At 39.8% G+C, this 19,321-nt stretch overlaps 1 protein-coding gene across 1 annotated transcript in view; it reads right to left on the reverse strand.

The window, feature by feature from the left end:
- The window catches only part of ANKRD31 (ankyrin repeat domain 31), a 79,680-nt gene that overhangs the window by 48,326 nt on the left and 12,033 nt on the right, over nt 1-19,321 (reverse strand). Inside the window, exons 7-12 of the mRNA XM_041120831.1 lie at nt 14,602-15,264; nt 11,601-11,878; nt 11,151-11,275; nt 8,337-8,516; nt 5,021-5,163; nt 2,491-2,635 (exon numbers count right to left, since the gene is read on the reverse strand). Coding sequence (XP_040976765.1) covers nt 2,491-2,635; nt 5,021-5,163; nt 8,337-8,516; nt 11,151-11,275; nt 11,601-11,878; nt 14,602-15,264 — 1,534 coding nt within the window. The remainder of the gene's footprint in view (nt 1-2,490; nt 2,636-5,020; nt 5,164-8,336; nt 8,517-11,150; nt 11,276-11,600; nt 11,879-14,601; nt 15,265-19,321) is intronic.

Here is a 19,321-nt window from a genome sequence, read left to right on the forward strand (position 1 = left end):
TCTCCTCTTCTGTTGTTACCAGTTTGCCAGTCATGAGCATTGAGGGGGGTACACTTTCTTTGACCTTCCTTTTCAGACTGACAGACCTATAGAAGCCCTTTTTATTATTCTTTGCATCCCTTGCCAAGTTCAGCTCCAGCCGTGCCTTGGCCTTCTTAATCTCACCCCTACACAACTGGGCAATGTCCCTATACTCTTTCCAGGATACCTGTTCCTGCTTCCACTGCCTGTGGATTTCCTTCTTGCCCTTTAGTTTGACCAGCAGGTCTCAGCCCATCCGTGCCCATCTCCTCCTGTCCTTCCCTGATTTCCTATACCTGGGGATTGAGAACTCCTGTGCTCTGTGGAAAGCGTCCTTAAAGATCTGCCAGCTCTGTTCTGCTCCCTTGTCCCTCAGGGCAGTTTCCCAGGGGGTTCTATTGACTATCTCCTTGAACAGCTGGAAGTTTGCTTTCCTAAAATTCAGGGTCCTGACTTTACTCTTTGCCTGACCCATATTCCCCAGGACGGTGAACTCAACCAGTGCATGATCACTGCAACCCAGGCTGCCCCCAAGTTTGACATCACAAATTAGCTCACTGGCACTGGTGACTGTCCGGTCCAGTATCACATCCCCTCTGGCAGGGCTTTCTATTACCTGGCTTTAGAAGTTATCCTCAATGCACTCCAGGAGTCTCCTGGATTGCCTACACCTTGCCATGCCACTTTTCCAGCAGATGCCAGGGTGGTTGAAGTCCCCTAGCAGGACGAGAGCCTGTGAGTGCAATGCCTCCTGTAGTTGAGTAAGAAGGTTTTGGCAATAGGCTCCCCTTGATTGGGCAGCCTGTAGTAAACACCAACCACAAGGTTCCCTTTGTTGCCTCAGTCTCTAATTCTTACCCACAAGTTTTCAACCTGTTCATGGCTATTCTTCAGAGACAGCTCTTCACAATCTATCAATTTCTTGACGTAGAGGGCAACCCTTCCACCCCTCCTTCCTCATCTGACCCTTCTGAACAGCCTGTAGCCACTGACAGCCACACTCCAGTCATGGGATTCATCCCACCCAGTTTCAGTAATGGCAACTAGGTCGTAGCTTTCTAGCAGCACGGTGGCTTCCAACTCCTCCTGTTTGCTGCCCATGCTGCATGCATTGTTGCAGAGGCACTTCAGCTAGGCTGTTGGCCACGTCACCTTTTTAGAGGAACACATCTTAATTCCTTTGAGGCATTTCCCTATTGCCTCCTATTACCTCAGGAGCCCCCAGCTCATCTCCATAAGACTTCCAAGTGTACTCCAGCGTACCCAGCACGTCTCAGAGCAATAGGCTGAGGGTCCTCACTAGCACCTCATCCCTCTTACCTTGGTGTGTCATCCCACAGCTTGTCACAGGCAAGCCTGATACTATCCCACTTCCCCTTCAAGCCTAGTTTAAAGCTCTGTCAATGAGCCCTGCCAGCTCGTGAGCAAAGACCCTCTCCCCCCTTTAAGAAAGGTGAATCCCATCTGACACCAGCAAGCCTGGTGCCGTGTAGACCACTCCATTATCGAAAAACACAAAATTGTGGTGGTGACACCAGCTACGGAGCCATGCATTAATAGACTCGGTCTGTCTGTTTCTTCCAAAGTAGCTGCCTGCAACTGGAAGGACAGAGGAAAAAATTACCTGTGTGCCAGATTCCCTTACCAACTGTCCCAAGGCCCTGAAATCTGATTGCTCTTGGACTATGCATTGTGGCTTCATCACCACTCACATGGAAGAGCAATAACAGATAATAGTCCGAGGGCTGGGGACCCCTTTCAGACTTAAACATGCCACAGCCCGCACTGGCCCATTGGTTTCCTTTAGTCCTAATTCTAACTCTAACCAAGGCTTATCCTGTGGCACTTCTTTGTAGCTGCCCCTGACCAACCAGCCTCTTCTGAACCTTCTTTTCAACTGAGTTGCTAAGACTGTACAAGATCTAACTCTCATCTTAGCCAAGATTTTCAGCTACCAACCCCTTGCAAACTCACAAGCTATTACCTACAGCAATACTACCCCAGTCCTAGCCCTAACACTAGCAGTTATAGATAAGCAGTTAAGGCTTGGCAACCCCTAAGATCTAGATCTAATCCTAGATCCTCCATTTTTCGTCTTACAGATCCTTCAAAATTCAGTCTCTATGCCAGTTTAGAACTAAATTTTATCCCCAGCTCTTAGTCATACCTCAACCATCAGGAAGTCCAGCCATGCCCCATCTTACATTTACATAGGCAACAACTATTGTGCTTCACATCTTCATTTCACATTTAAAGGTAGCTCCAGCTCAAGAAAAAGCTGGACATCATTATCTTTTATACTTTGCCAATGTGCAACAACTGTGCTGGGCAAGGAGTGCTCACTGGTACTCAGGCATCAGACAGTGAAGCCCATGGAATTACTAGCAGTAACTAAGGAAAGATAGTGCAACAGATGTTCTGAATTCCTCCATCTAGTGGTGATGATATGTCAGAATAATTCTCTCCTACCTGATACTGAATCTCTTCTGGATTCTGCTACGTAGCTTTCAAGCAGTTTCCTCATAGATGCGTCAGAAGCTTCTTCTAATGCACACCTTCCCATCTCATTTTTTAATAAGGGATCAGCTCCATACCAAAGTAGTAACTCTGCCATCTAGAAAAATAAGTTTTTCAGATTGTTTCTTTTCTGACAATATTTTCCATACTCATTCCTTATACCGGCTTCTCTCTCTTGCACTCGATGACATGAGCAACTAAATCCAAATCTAAGGCCTATGATAAATAACCCCTCTCTATTCTAGTTAATATACCTTTATAAATTCATTCCAGTTATTAACCTGATGCCATTAAGCCAAGGGCTTCCAAAATACAGGGTAGGACTCAACCTCCCATATCTCTTAATTGGTGGAAAATAACAGGTGATTTTAGGGTATGAGTCAGCTTATCTATTTAGGATACATACTTTAGGAGAAAATAAATTGTGCTCTAGGTGTGTCTACTATGACTGCTGTGACTGCAAAGGGAAGCTTTGACAGCTATTTCAGATGTACAACATACATCTGGCCAAATGAAACCCACTTAGATGGTCTTACCAAGGTTATGATTTCTGTACAAATATAAAGCCTGATTCTGTTGTTATGCAAGAAATTATCACTTTAGCAAAATGTTCCATCTACTAAAAAAGAATACTTTTTTAAGACACGGGAAATTTACAATCTGATTACTTCCTTTCTGTGGGTAACCCTGGAATCTTATTCCAGCACTACTGTGGTTTTACTTGTACCCATGCCTTTCTCTCTTCAGCATCTGTTATCATTTCAGACTGAGCTTGGCTCACATCCTTCACCCATGCGTGTAAAGTCCCTCATTACTTCTAACTAGATTGCTACTGAGAAAATTGCTAGTGAAGTTTTCTCAATCATACATTCTCGTAACAACAGAGCAAATAAAAAAGAGTTCAATCCACAGCAAAAACTCTCTTAGGCTTCACAAGTTGTCCCAAACCTATAGATTTTTTCAACAAGTAATGTTGAGAACTCTTCTTCCTTAATGAGATCTTTAGCTACACATCACACTTGTATGCTCTCTCCCTTAACTGTACTATTAGAAAGTCTTTCATATAGTTACCATTTTTCTGAAATAAGAAATTAACTTTGCCACATTGCAGGTGCATAAAGGGATAAAGCAGTCAAAAGGTGTGTCTCCAATCTACAATAATAACTTCACGCAGAGAAGGTAGCTTTGAAGGAAACAGCTCTAAATACCATGTTACCAAAAGTCACATTACTGAATCACTATCACTATTTTATTCCTAGTCAGAAACAACAAAAATTAAGTCTGACAGACCACTGCAGTGATGCAACTATACTGCTCCGGAGTAAATCAGCGCCACCATGTAGTACCATTCCCTGTGGATATAGCAGCTCACATAACTCTAACACAGGTCTGTGTTGAATAATGTTGGTGTGCCTCAAGTGACCTAGCTGCACTCAGTGTTCTTCCAATATCATTCAAGTTGCTGACCCCTAAATATCGCTTACGGAGATGCAGAGTCCTTCATGCATAACCACAGACATGGTGTCTTAGGTAACTCCACAGAACTCAGAACTATTTCATGAACCCGCAAGAGTCTGTGATCCACAAGCTGAAAACCAAGCTTGGGGCGCTCAAGTCTCAGAGAAAATTATTAACCAAAAGTCCACCCTTCCTCTTTGCTCCAGGAAGACTTGGGGAGAAACAGGTTAAGTCTTATCTCAGTTGTGAAGCAGAAAGACAGCAAATGTTTAGGGACAAAACTTATTACGTCCCACAAAAAATTTTTAAAATCTTGGAAATCAATAAATATTAGGTAGCATATGTGCACTTCTAGAGAAAGAAACAGCAAGCAGGTAAAGGGGACGTGCAGAACTCTTACATAAATCTGGGCCACCCTAGGAACATGCACAGATAGGCAGAGGCAACCACTGCCAAACTGAAAGAGGATCCACAATTCAGACACAGGCTTATGAAACCACAGCATTTGGCAACAAAACTTGTAATTAATTAACATTGACTATTCATTTGACTTTCTGTTTAAGACCATACAAAACATAAAGCCATGTCTTCATAACTCTCCGTGCTATGTCTTAATACACAAAAAATGTCTGTGCATGGCTGTGGCTGTACACCATATATGCATGCTTACTAAATCATGAAAAAAAGTCCTTAAAACTCCAGAAGACTGCTCAGGTCATAAATTATTCTGCTAAGTGATTATAAAGTAAGTAAAACAAGTAGTATTAAACAGTAGCAATCTATTCCTCAGTACTTCAGCCATTGTCCCAAACATTTAGAAAACCAATTAATTTCTGCTTTTGGACAAATCTTCTAAAGTGTGAAATGGTCTGAACAGAAATTGAGCAGAAAGGACTTGCAAGCTCCTGAATTTACCCCTAATCAGAAAAGACTAGCCACATGTAAAAAGATTTTCTGACCTTCTGGCCTCAACAATAATAATTTCTATTCCTAAACCATAATTTGTGATCAATTTGGAATATACCTTATAGTGGCCTTCTTTAACTGCATCTTGCAATGGTGTTATTTGTTCATCTCCTCTAGCATTAACATCAGCTCCTGCTTTCAAAAGCTCATTTGCTATCCCGTAAAAGCCTTCCACACTTGCTCTATGTAGTGCAGTCCAGCCTATGAAAAAGAAAAACCTGCATTTCACATTTGGGTGAAATAATTTATACAAATTTATTTCAGTTTTAGGTTGTTTATTTGACAAATATTTCAGAGAGTATACTGAAAAGGTAAAAACTGATGCATTTTACAATAAGTGGTATGAAGAAATGTTTAGGAAAAAGTCACAAGGGTTGGGATATCTCATTCTTTTGTCAAAATTTGCACTTACTGAAGAACCAGGTGCTGCTATAACAATATTAGTTTTAGATTTCATAGTTCTGTTATGAAAGAAAAGAATAAAAATTATTACACCTACATCTTAGTAATTTCTCCCCCAATAAAATATATACGCTATTTTAGGAATAAGGTAATTTTTCATGGCACTCTTTTATTTACATAGCCATGCTGAAGAGGGTAAGTAAGAAAAAAGAGCCAAAATAAAGACTTGGAGTCTTTACTGCCAAACAAAAATGTTTTTTAAGACTATCCAAGAATGGTTCAAGTGTCCAAAGAAAGCAATGAAAAATCCTTACTGAAATTCCATATCCATTCCCAGCTATATGGAATAAACCAAGATGATAAACCATGAGCTTCATGACCCGCAGAACAGTTCTACTCCATGAAGGATGTGTTGAGGAAAAATAAAAGATGGAATATAAGTCTTTGAACTGGGTTTAGCATAGCCTTGCATCAGCACCTTAAACATTCATTATGTTACAGTTTTTTGCAGGGTGAGAAAATTAAAGGAAAAAGACAGAGGATCTTTCACTTCCTGTCTTCCAACTCTCAAACCAGCATGCCCTCCAGAAGAGCATTTTGATGGACAGCCTTACTCTTCAACCACCTCCCATCATCAGAAGTTGTCTGGGCTTAACTCACATACTAAATATGTGAATTAATATATGAATTAGGCTTATTAAGACTTTTCTGCTCCCATTTAGCAAAATGATCTTAATTTCTTTGGAAAGAGAAACTCCTGAGGCTCTCTTACGCACCACCCAACCCAGAATATTGTATATTTGTATAGAACTGCATTTATTATGGGCACAGGATGCTGCATCAGGTTGTCAAAAAATTTTGTGCTATTAGGCTTTGTTCCCAAATGCTTGAATCTCAACTAAGTTTTAACTACATTGCCTAATGTTGACAGTGCTTCAAGATGAATAGCTTTTAACATTATCATCTGTAAAACATTTTACTTGCATTTTATAGAGCCTATTTCATTATGAAACTCTAGTAACTCCATATGCTGGAGCAAAAGCTTGAAATCTGTTAAGGGAAGGACAAAAAAGGTTCACTTTACCTATTTCTACCTCAGTAAAAAAGTACCCTCTATCTGACATACGAATAAGCCCCTGAAAAATTGAACCTGTAAGAAGTTGAATTGATAATGATTAGAGTTTAGCAACACGATTCTCCAAGGACACTGTGCATGCTCCAGACCAAGGAGAAACACAAGTTTCATTGCAACTGTTTTTCAGCTCCCCCAAGGCACTGTGAATCAAGACTCAAACTGAGAGCACAGGCAGTATCTCTGTCTACCATGCTGTCCATATCTTATGTGCTGATGTCCAGGAAATAAAAAGGAGAAAAAAAACCTGAAAAAAAACCCAAGAACTCAGTAAGGTACTGAAGCAGAGTACTGTAGCACAGGAATAAGGAAAAATACTAGGCTAAGATATGGATAATCACTGGTGGAGGGCTTTGAAGGAAGAGAAAAGGCACACAGGTGGACTATAATAATCAGAACAATGATTCCCAAAGAGAGTGAGATGAAGTGCATTTCAAAATGGCACAGGTCTGACAACTCTACTTCTTTCTGATTAGACCTCCCTCACTAAAAAAGAAAGAAGTAGGGCCAGGTCAGCCTCTCATCTCTTCAAGGAGTTCAACTAAAACACATTTTGTGCAGTTGTGCTCGTTTCTCACCAAAAAATAGCAGCCAGAGTCTGGGGGATGAAGAAACAGTGGCCTGGCACAATGTGCAAAGGCAGAAAAAGGAAGCAGCTGTGATGCCAAAAACTGGAACCAGTGCACTTTATTACACTTTCTCACGGAGGCTGCAGCTGAACCCATGCTATCGATGTTTCTCTGTTGTCAGCAGGTGGCTTTGAAACCCACCAACAAAATATTTTCTCATCTACCTCTAGCACAAGTTAACACACATTACGAGTCAGTCTGTTAGCTCAAATGCTAGGAGTCCTATGCTGTAAAAGTCTGAAATTTGCTGCTGACCCAATCTATATCTCAATATATTCCAGAAGACAGAGAATTTCTACCTGAATTTTGTTCTGTTATATGTCTGCATTATGCAGTAGCCTTTAACTGCAGAACACTTTTTTTTTGTTCCCACAGAACAGTTCTGAAATCCTAGCCACTGCACAGGATGGAAACACTCTAAGAATGAATCAAAGTTTTCTACCAAATGAGTCAGCTGCCTGTGAAATCATTTTCTCTTTTGTTATGGAAGTTTATCAGAACCTAATGGATAAGACAGGGAACAATAAAATAGGGAACAACAGTCTTACATTTGAAACAACCAATTGATACTTCAGGGTGTGGCAATGTCTTTGACACAGAATATCACACATGAACCTGGATAAGGTGAATTGCTTCAGTCAAAACGTTCACAGCTGGCCACTATTTGTCATTCTGGTTTTTTTGGTGGACAAGTTGAAGTAAAAATGCAAAACACCAAGTACTCAAAACTGTACAAAATCAAAGCAGTGATAAATTACGAACTTCCTTTAAGATGCAAGGGGCAAAATCAGAGTCCTTGAAAAATTAAACTGGAAAATCTAAATCTTGGCATCTCAAGTTGGCCGCTGAAATGGACCAAAAAAAAAAGTCTTTAAAAAACATTACATTGATTATTTAATTAAGGCACTGTTTTGTGGTAAGCATGCACAGGATTGTTGAATTAAGGCTAAGTAAACTTAATTGCATCACTTTGTAATTTTTTAAGTGCTTGCTTTTTTTTGCAAAATTTTCTTTTTTGATATACTTTTATACACAGGTCTATATATTTTCTCATGAACAATTACCAAGTTAAACCAATAAAAATTTAATAATCTACTGACTAGTCACAAACCTACAGTCTTGTCCACTGCACAAACTCATATTATGCACTTTTATTAGTTATAGGTAAATACTTGCTTTGAAAATAGCATTTTAATACAATTGCAACTTACCAGCATAATCCTGAACATTTACACTTCCACCAGCTTTTATTATGTTACGTACAAGGTCTACATCTTCTTGAGCCACAGCTCTATATAGTAAGGTCTCACCATAAATATTCCTCCTATTGATTGTTGAAAGTGAAATGGGGAAAAAAGGACTTACAGAATTTCTTCGAAAAGCTTCTTGTCCTGAAAAATAATGTAAAAGATCTGTTGAACAGAAAAATATCTTTCCTCTCTTATTTTGGCTTCACTTTACATTACAGTTAGTAAATAAGCTTTCTGGAGAAAAAATGCTAGTTTAATCTAGTAGAAATTAATACCTCAAAAACCACAGTACCAATTAAATAACAATACCATTCAATACAAGACACTATAGTGAATTCCATAACAAAACTCCAACTGAAATTCAACACACAGGAATATGACTTTGTAAAAGTGTGTTAAGTTTAGACTTTTCCCTTTTTAATGACATTTTTGCAAAGTGCATTGTTTCCTAATGGATGATAAAACTGCTGTTCTGGGTTACAATTCATTACAAGATGAGCATTTCAATAGCTAGTCAGTTATTCAATAATTCCTCTTTTCTTAAAAGTCAAATTTTTCAGCTGTTCATTTGTACTTATTTATGTTTTAAAACCACCTCGTGAGCAAGAAGTATTTACACTAAGATAGTGATTGAGATTAGCTCCCTCTGATTACTTTTCCCCATTACTTTACAACCAGCTCAGCCATTTCTGCAATGAGTGAAAGGTGAGCAGTTGCTTGGGAATATGAGGCCTAAATGTAAAAAATAAAATGTAGAAGATACTAATTTTAATTTTTAATTTATTATTTTACAAAACACTATCTCCCTTTATGCACTCATTACAGTTTCAGCTTGGGTGAAATTATTTCCAGTACATAGATAAGCTGTTCTATACTTCACCAGCAGTGCCACCCCAGCATCCCTTCATACTATGGAGAAGAGTACCCTGGCTGCTGCCTCTTCTGAAAAACAGGGAGGGAAGAAAGAAGGGAAGAAGGAAAGGACAGGAGGATTGCGGGCAGGAAAGCACAAGGCATGGCCTAGGCCATTAACTGATCTAGTAATGAAAAACCTTGGGAGAGCAGGCTATACACACTTCTCCTCTCCACAAGCTGTAGCAGATGCAGCTCACTGGCCCTAAAACTCCACCTGGGTGTCAGAAATAGACATTTTAAGTATGACCTTAAAACACATAGTTCTCCTAGAGCTGTAACTCACAAAGCCTGATGTCTCTGCTGTTTTGCACATGGTGATACACTGTAAGCTCAGACTAATTCCCAACTTTCTTAAGTTCCTGACTTTGTGTAGAGTTTTAAAATCTATAATAGATACGAGTTTACCCAGGATCTTCCCTCAGCTGAGCACGTGGACAGTCCCTCTCCTCTACCTGTCCAGCCTTGCAAGACCGTAATCATTTAAGATACTGCAGTCCCTTGCCAAAGCTGGTCTAAACTAGCCAAGCAGTTCAGGAGGGATTAGACCACACAGACATACACAGAACAAGATGCAGTTTTATGTTACGCTTAACCCAATTTAACATGTTACTTCAACAGGACCTATTTCCCGTCACTTCTACCTTGCCTTCCCTAGTGCCTTCCTTGTGCCTGACCTTGTGCAAAACAAGTAATGTTTGCTGAACCAAAACAAAACTTTTTGTGGGGCTGTTTTTTCAGTGAATTACCAAACTAAGATGACTCTCAGACTCTAGATTGCTAGGTCTGATACAAAAGGGAGGTAAACTTGCTAGATTGGATTAACATGAAGCTACCTATATAGGCAATGCAACTCTTTCTGCAGAAATCATGCTAAAAAAACAACAGCTTGTTTTTTGAGTGGAAACTAGTAAGTCAATTTGAAATAGATGAGCATTTAGGCATGCAACTTTAAATCTCATAAAAATGGTGCTTCCACTGGGAATAATTAAAATCCTGCAAAAGAGAAGGTTTGTTAATTGGAGGTATAATTACTCATATTTTGTAAGATCTATAACGTAGCTGTTACAGTTCAAATACTTCTAAAATTTGTAAGCTGTTTAAATGATTATAGGTGCACAGATAAACTCAGACTGAGTGGGCTTAAACAAAAAAAACCTTTTAAGAGCCCAATCTTAAAGGTGCTGGAGTGAGCACTTAAGTGAGGAAATTCTGTATTCCTCTATATGCCTATACACTTCCTCTGTGAGGCAATGAATTTCTCTGCATGCATCTTCAAAGGACAAAAAATAGTAATCTTTCTCTCTGACAAAGCATGTTGCAAGGAAAAATACTTCAAAGAGTGCTCTGTGACTGTGGTAGTGAAGGCTCTATAATCATCTACTTAGACAAGATAACAACAGCAGGCATTCAAAATAGAATAAACTGGTTTGTATAGGTCAATTCTTGGGGATGGCACTGCCCTCAGAATGATGTTGCACACAGAATACTAGATTATAGAAGGATAAAATGTGTATAAGGATCTACCTTTTCACTCTGCATGAAAGCACTTTTATTCTGCTTTTCAGAATACACCATAATTTTTTCATACAAAATACTGTGATAAAAATTGCATCCTGAAAAAATTCTCATCATTCTCAAGGAGTTTATGCAAAAAAGTCAACTGTAAGGTTGCTAATACGTAGGTTTAAACAAGTGAGGGAAATTATCAATAATCTTAAATATTAAAATTAATGTTTATACCATCTTTTTAAAAGAAATCCATGCCACGATATATTGCAAATGTTATGAATTCTATTTGTTTCAGTATAGTTGTTCAAATAAAAAAATAATCTGTATGATAAACATCAGAGAATATCTTACTCAGTTTTTTTTCAATTCTCTTGCTCCTTCTTCTCTGCTTAGCTTCTCTATCCTCATTCAGAGTTATTTCTTGGCGTATGTTGGTTTCTAGATCCTGCTTGTCTTTAGAAGATTTCTGAATTTTACTGACAAGAGATTTGCTTAGAATCAACAAAAATATTCTCTTCTCTATATAAATCGATGTTTATAGTAGAGCTAAGAATGTAAATATATTTCATTTTAAAAGGAAGTCTGTAATAGCACGCAAGTATATAGGCTAACTTAGGTAGTACTGAATAAAGAGCAAATCAGGAGAGAAACTAACTTCCAGATCTTTCAATAAAAGGTAAAGCCTTTACCTTTTGATCATTTAAAGTCATTCACATGAGGAATGAGTACTCCATATGCATTGTATTTGTTACATTAATTAAGTAAAGGAATTTTAAAATATTATGCATGATTTTGTCATACTCAAAATCCTTAGCTTTGCTTCTTGTTGTACTGCCACTGTGAGACATCCTCTGCTGAGTCTCTTCTAGTATTTGGCGATGACTGGAAACGTGATCTCTGCACTTTCTTGAGGTGTCTCTTAACTGCATCGCTTTCCTTGATGTTGTTTGGGCTGTTTCTGCACATACTGCAGCCTCCGCTGAATGTGAACTTTCCTCACCAGTTTGCTTTTCACTAGAGGTGGCACCCCAGGAATCTGAAATAATTACTTCTTTCTCTCTCTGCTGATCACCCACAGGCTATGATGAAGAAGAAATATTATTACAAGCAACTGGTAAGCATGCAGTTAAAACAAGGGCTGTATATACAAGAGCTCCAAGAAAATGGTGTTATATGTTATATGTGAGCTCACAGGCAATGGAGGGGTTGCTTAAGTGAATAACTGGAATTCTACAGATAAGAGAGACAGATGCTGCCATAGGAGAGGCACTCCTAAAGTAGTATGCCACACCATGTGCCTCTGGCAGAATTAGCCAAGGGAATTAGGATGCTCAGAATCACAACTTAAATAATAAATCTAGGCTGGCTGACAGCAAACAAAAGTTGTTACTACCTAACGTTGTTTGGTTGGACATATGAAATGACTTCACAGATTCATTTCAGTTTCCTATGGACAAGAGCTCCTGCTCTAAAAAATAAAATGATGTTTAAGATGTCTTAAGCTAGTCCATCTTATCTCACTCTTGCACAAACCTAGAAAGATGCACAAGATCAAGAACCATGTTTCACCTGAGGTTCAGTAACTCCCAGCTGAGAAGTTACTTCTAAAGACATACCATCACTGAGCTATAGCCACCACAGATGAGATTCACTTCACTTACCTTCAGCCTTCTAAAAGCCAGGCAACTAGATGACACTAGGCATCTTCATTACCTACCCCTATCATAGGTGAAGAAGAAGAGCTACTTTCAGAGATGATGGTGATTCGCCTTAAGTTGTGCAAAAGGGAACCTAAATGATTGGTGTATACCAGAGGCTTATCTCTAAAAGTAAGGCAGAAAAACCCCATCCTAAAGATATGTCATCACATGGCAGTTAATTTGAGTTACTTGAGTTTATTTACTGTTTTAGTCAAGTGAGTGTGATGTGCAGCTGAATATCACTCAAGTTGCTGAAACCTGGGAACTCATTAGGTTATTACACGCTTGAGTAATGCTGAGAGCTCTTAGGACACACCCTCAGCACACATGCATACAAATTCTTTCATCGTGATGTGGGAGAATTTGTTAGTTCTTTCTTGGCACACAGATGGAAATGGAGGATTCACTGATTAATTTTTTAAATTTACATATTCAGCAGAGAGGCTACTGAAGAGGTGAAGTGCATTCCCAGAAGCGGTCCCTCCGGGTCAAGAGATGATGCATATGTCGTGGTTTAACCCCAGCCAGCAACTAAGCACCACACAGCTGCTCGCTCACTCCTCCCCGCTCCCAGTGGGATGGGGAGGAGAATCGAAAAAAAAGTGAAACTTGTGGGTTGAGGTAAGAATGATTTAATAACGAAAGTAAAAATAAAACATACTACTACTACTACTACTAGTAGTAGTAGTAGTAGTAGTAGTAGTAATGAAAAGGAATATAGCAAAAAAAAACCAAGAGAGAAGTAAAACAAACCAAGAAAAGACAAGTGATGCACAACACAATTGCTCACCACCCACTGACTGATGCCCGAGCAGCGATCGGTCCGTCCTGGCCAACTCCCCCCAGTTTATATACTGAGTATGACATCACATGGTATGGAATATCCCTTTGGCTAGTTAAGGTCAGCTGTCCTGGCCATGATCCCTCCCAACTTCTTGAACACCTGCTTGCTGGCAGAGCATGGGAAACTGAAAAATCCTTAACTTAGGATAAGTGCTACTTAGCAACAATTAAAACATCAGTCTGTTGTCAACATTATTCTCACACTAAATCCAAAACATACTGTACCAGCTACTAATAAGAATATTAATTCTGTCCCAGCTGAAACTGGGACCATATATTAAAATAAATGGGCTATCCAGCATCCTGACTGCATCTACAGGACACTACAAGCTCTCCTATTTTGGGTACTTGTTTCACCACAACAAGGATACTCTGAAGAAACAAGGGTGAGAAAAGACCAAGGTGAACAATATACTGTTACAATGCAACAGTTACTAAAAAATTAACTGGGATTTTTTCCTCATTAAAGTGCCTCCGTATTTTCTGCCTTCAAGAATAGCAGATGGAGGCACAAAAAAAGCTAAAATCAGTTATTAACTGACAAGGGGTTATACATCCCCATTCCCACAGGACCCTGCTTCACAATCTCAACTGCAATACTGAGTAATCTATACATTAAGCTTCACACAGCTGTGCTACCAATCTCAGAAATCAACACTTCACTGAAAAAGCTTTGTAAGTTGTTATGGTTCTGAGACAATTAGCCTAGAGACTTTTCAGAACCTTGAAATTAGCAACCTTTGTGGCACATTTTATTATATAATGTTATATTCAGTTAAAACTACCAGCAAGAGATAGAATTAACTCATAGACTTTGGATGCTTTATACCATTGTGGGGAAGCAAAGTGGCTGTAAAACCACCTTAAATAGCTATATGTGGCTGATCATTGAGTTGCAGTTTCAGAATATTCAAAGACAGACAGAGCAGAGAATCTGATTCCAGGGTTACAAGGGATGTCTGCTACACTCTATAGCAAAAACACACATCTCCTATGTGTCCTTCTCTCTCCCTTGTTATAACCTAAACAGGAATATTCATAACATGGATATAACAGAATATATATATCTCTATATCAGAGGATACATAACAGAAAAACACTACTGGACTTTTAAAACAAAAACAATTGAAACGTATTAAACACGTAAATTACTGCTGCCAGTTTGATCTTTACTAAGATTCACAGCTCCAAGTAATTTGGCTATTCTATAAAATATTTTATGATAAATATAAATCTTCAAATATTAATTGTGTATATACTTGCTCATTTGTTGTCCTCTGCAAGTTAGATCTTGTTAAGACTTCTATTTCTTCCACCTGAATTGTAGAAAGTTGAGGCTCAATCATATTTGTTATTTGTGTATAGTTATCATGTAACTGGGGAATACTTGGTTCTGAATTTAACTGCTCTCCCTCAGTGTTAAGCTGTCTCTCATTTGGCACTACGGGAGTGACAGGTTGTACTACAGATCCTGACAAGGCATTCAGAGCTGTCACAAGCTGTACTGGCAGGGCATCACTGCTCTCATCTGCTGATGGATCAATGGAAAAGGCATGAACCTGACACTCTAACTTGTCAGGCAATGGATTTATCATTTTAAGACTCTCAGAATCACTGAGGGGTTTCAACAAATCACTGATTTCAAATTCACCAGTCTGCATACTCTGTTCAGTGAATGCTTCCATGAAAATCTTCCCTGGGCATGTCAGTGAAAGATCTGTATCATTATCAGGGGAATGTTCTTTTACTCTGCTATCTGTGTCAATAATGGTCATACAGGTTCTCTGGCAATCTTCTAAAACATGCGGAAATAAATCTTGTGGTGTCCGTTCCTTTGGAACTGTTACTATATCCTCCAGAAGGGCGTCTAGACAGAGGTTTATTTCTGGAGAGAGATCTTCATTAACTGATTTCTGTGAAATCTACACATTAAAAAAAACCAACAAAAAACCCTGTTTACAAAAAGGAATGGAACAACTTTTTCTAAAAAGCATGTAATTAACATTCACTTTAGAAGTCATCCATATATACACATATATTTTATTTGCAATTTTTGCACAAACTACAAGACTTGAAGCCTCTCCTAAGAACTCATACAATTTCTTAATAAAGGTTAGTACCCCTAAAGGGGGGTACAAGGCACAAGGGTTAGGGTATCAGTTTCAAAAGTAGACCACTTCAGTTGTTGACTTCCCTAGCAATGAAAATCCAGAGTAAGAGACTAAATCTGTTATAAAGTCAAAGATATTACACCATTGCCAATAACCTGAGGGTGTTAAAGGGCTTTAAAAGAAAGGCATTACAAATTTCTGTCACCCAGAAATAATGAAAGTGAACATATTCACAATAATATAAAAAGCATAGTTAGTAAAACACAATATATGAGTTTTGATTATGTGTTCAGGTAGATCCCACACAGGTATGGAGCATCACAAGCTCCAGTTCAAAGCCTTACCAGTATGTTTGGAGGCTGCACGTTTGAGTTTCTACACTGAGTACAGAACCAGAAAATCATAAATGTTCTTGGAAAAGTAATACTGCTGTTTTTCTAATCAACTTTTAACCACTTTCAACAGATGCTCCCATTTTTATACCAATTAATAGCTTTTTCATTTTTTTTCTTATCCCTGTTCCAAATGCTTCTGCAGGAGAAAATAAGATGCCTCAGCAGACCTAAACCATTTTTTTTTCTATATAACATTTGTATATAATAGTGCTGTTGCTTAGTAATACTGGATCTCAAGAAAATCTCTTTTAATACATTTTTAGACTCTTGCTGCCAGCAAGTGGCAATACTGGGCAGTGCAAGAATCCTTTAACCACTGGTAACATAATTTTGATAAAGCTCACACACAATAAAACAGAAAGGGCAGAAATCTGACAGCATTGACTCATGTTCAGTTTGTAAGCCATTATAAATCCCTGATTCTTTGTTGAAAAATTATTCCCCAGTCTGCTGTTTTTTATCTTGTACCTGTGCAGCTAGTTGTTCCTTTTTAAGTACTGACTACTTCTTACTTTGCTGTATTGAATTACAGTTTCTTTTTAGACCACTTCTGTAATTTGTGCAGACCTTAAACAACTGCGAAAAAAACCCACTGGCGTAACGTTCTGTACTTGAAGAACTGTGGTATAAACAGCATGTATGTGTATTACAAATTTCCTAAGAAAAAGGCTTAGTGCATTTGTTGAAGGGCAGGTGAAACTTACATTTATATTAATGGAGAAGGATCAGGCAGGAATAAATAACTAATTTTGCAAGATTCTAAAAACCCAAATGCCAGCTGAAATCCAACACTTAAATGTGACTGGTGTTCACAAAACTCTCATCCAACTACAGGTGCCTAAATTTCTTTAGTACTCATTTCTGTTGGCAAAACCCTTTGGGACTTGCTCTACAAGTAATTACAATCTGCAAAACATAATAAAAGTCAAAACTTTCCCTCCCTAAAATCCATCCTCAGCTGCCACTTATCCATGAAGACACTTAAAGCCCCAGTGCCTAAGGTCCCTGTACCTTCAATTGTCTGTTGAAAAGAACAGAGGAGCTGCTGAAGGAGCAAGGCTGAGCCAGCTGGGAACTGAACCAAAACAGGGAGTTCTCTCTCCTGTGGATCCAAGACTGGTAAATATGGTCTGAACACACATCAGTTTCACTCAAAGGAGAAGCAGGATTCCCCCTCAGTCAGTAAGTTAGCAGTAAAATATCAACATTGTGGTAAATGCAGGTTCAGGTCTATCCTCCACCAGAAGAACTATGCTTCAAGCAACTCATTTAAAAAAGGGGTTCCTATCTAAGAATGCCAAAGAGAGAATGGTATCTCTTTGCCATAAGGCTGCTAATTCTTTCTAGGGTGTAAATGCCAACCATCTCATGGCATCTGTGAATCTCTTCCACTGAGCATGAGCATACTACTTTGAAAGCCTTGATTTAAATCCCACTATCTTCCTGTCTCAATTATTCCCAGTACAAATCCAAATCAAGGTGCTCCTTAATCCAGGCCCAAATCCTGCTGACCTTCTAGCACCAGCCCAGAATCTCTTGTCTCCCCATCTTACCCAGTAAGTACACACTGGGTAACAGCTGAGTATGGCCACAGTCAGCTCCAGCCTCAGCCGATTTCAGAACCTCGCACCAGAGGAAGGAGATGGACAGGGAAGTCAAGCAGAAGTCTCATCTAAAAATACCAACTCACTTGGCCATGGATATAAAAACTGTGTGTTAATAAACTCACTGCACCGAAGGCCAGTGAGTGAGCCAGGCTTAGCGAAGCCCTAGCTGCCTACCTCTCCCTGTGCACAACCTGAGCAAGCTTAAATCTGGCCTGTCAGTTCCAGCAGACGGCAGTGCATCCGCATCTGGTGAAACTTGACATGCAAGGATTTTTTTGCCATGTGTTTGAGAACAATTAAAAAGTTATCGAGAAATTGGTGGCTATTTGGTGTCACAGACTGTGGCTTGCAAATGTTACAAGATAAAACTGGACTGAGTAATACTGAAGCATAAATCATATGGGTGGAGTGGAAATGTTAAGTGGACTCCTGTATCTGCCAGGTATGAGTCAAAAAACAGCAGAGAAGTTCAGCCTTTCAACATGAGAATGACTACAAAAGAGTTATGGCTTCAGAAGGATCAACATTACCAGCTTTTGTGAGAACGCTGAGCTGAAGATTACTGTAATATACTGGGACGTGAGGGATGCATAGAGAATCACAGAACAGTTGAGGTTGGAAGGGACCTCTTGAGATCATCTAGTCCAACCTTGCTGCTCAGTGTCAGCTGCAGCAGGTTGCCCAGGACTGTGTCCAGTCAGGTTCCGAGTATCTCCACAGATGGAGAATGCACAACGTCTCTGGGCAACCTGTTCCAGTGTCTGACCACCCTCACAGTTAAAAAGTTGGGGCTTTCGTGTTCAGATGGAGTTTCTTTCTTTTTAATTTGTGTCCATTGCCTCTTGTCCTATCAGTGGGCACTACTGAGAAGTCTGCCTCCCCATCTTCAAGCTTTCCTGTCAGGTGTTCATACACATTGGTAAGATCCCCTGAGTCTTCTCTTCTCTGGGTTGAACAGTCCAAGCTCTATCAGCCTGACCTCATAAAAAAGATCATAGAATCATAGAATAGTTTGGGTTGGAAGGGACCTTTAAAGGTCATCTAGTCCAACCCCCGTGCAATGAGCAGGAACATCTTCAACTAGATCAGGTTGTTCAGGGCCCCACAGGAACATCTTCAACTAGATCAGGTTGTTCAGGGCCTCGTCCAACCTGACCTTTAATGTTTCCAGGGATGGGGCATCTACCACCTCTCTGGGCAAACTTTCATTCTTGCCCTCTGGGCAATCTTTCTGATAAGCCCCCTTCAAGCACTGAAAGGCCACTATAAGGTCTCCCCAGAGCCTTCTCTTCTCTAGGCTGAACAACACCAGCGCTCTCAGCCTGTCCTCACAGGAGAGGTGTTCTATTCCTCTGACCATTTTTGTGGCCGTCCTCTGGACCTGCTCCAACAGGTCCATGTCTTTCCTGTTCTGAGGACTCCAGAGCTGGACACAGTACTCCAGGTGGGGTCTCACCAGAGCAGAGTAGCGGGGCAGAATCACCTCTATCAATCTGCTTCTTTTGATGCAGCCCAGGATACAGTTGGCTTTCTGGGCTGTGAGTGCACATTGCTGGGTCATGCTCAGCTTTTCATCCACCAGTACCCCCAAGTCCTTCTCCGCAGGGCTGCTCCAAATCCCTTCATCCCCCAGCTGTTATTCATACTGGGGGTTGCCCCAACCCAGGTGCAGGATCTTGCATTTGGCCTTGTTGAACCTCATGAGGTTCACATTGGCCCCCTTCTCAAGCTTGTCCACGTGCCTCTGGATGGCATCCTGTCCCTCAGGCATGTCAACACTCAGCTTGGTGCCATCTGCAAACTTGTTAAGGGTGCACTTGATCCCACTGTCTATGTCATTGATGAAGATATTAAACAGTCCCAATA

This window comes from Aquila chrysaetos, chromosome Z (genome assembly GCF_900496995.4).
Source record: "Aquila chrysaetos chrysaetos chromosome Z, bAquChr1.4, whole genome shotgun sequence".
NCBI classification, from domain to species: Eukaryota; Metazoa; Chordata; class Aves; order Accipitriformes; family Accipitridae; genus Aquila; species Aquila chrysaetos.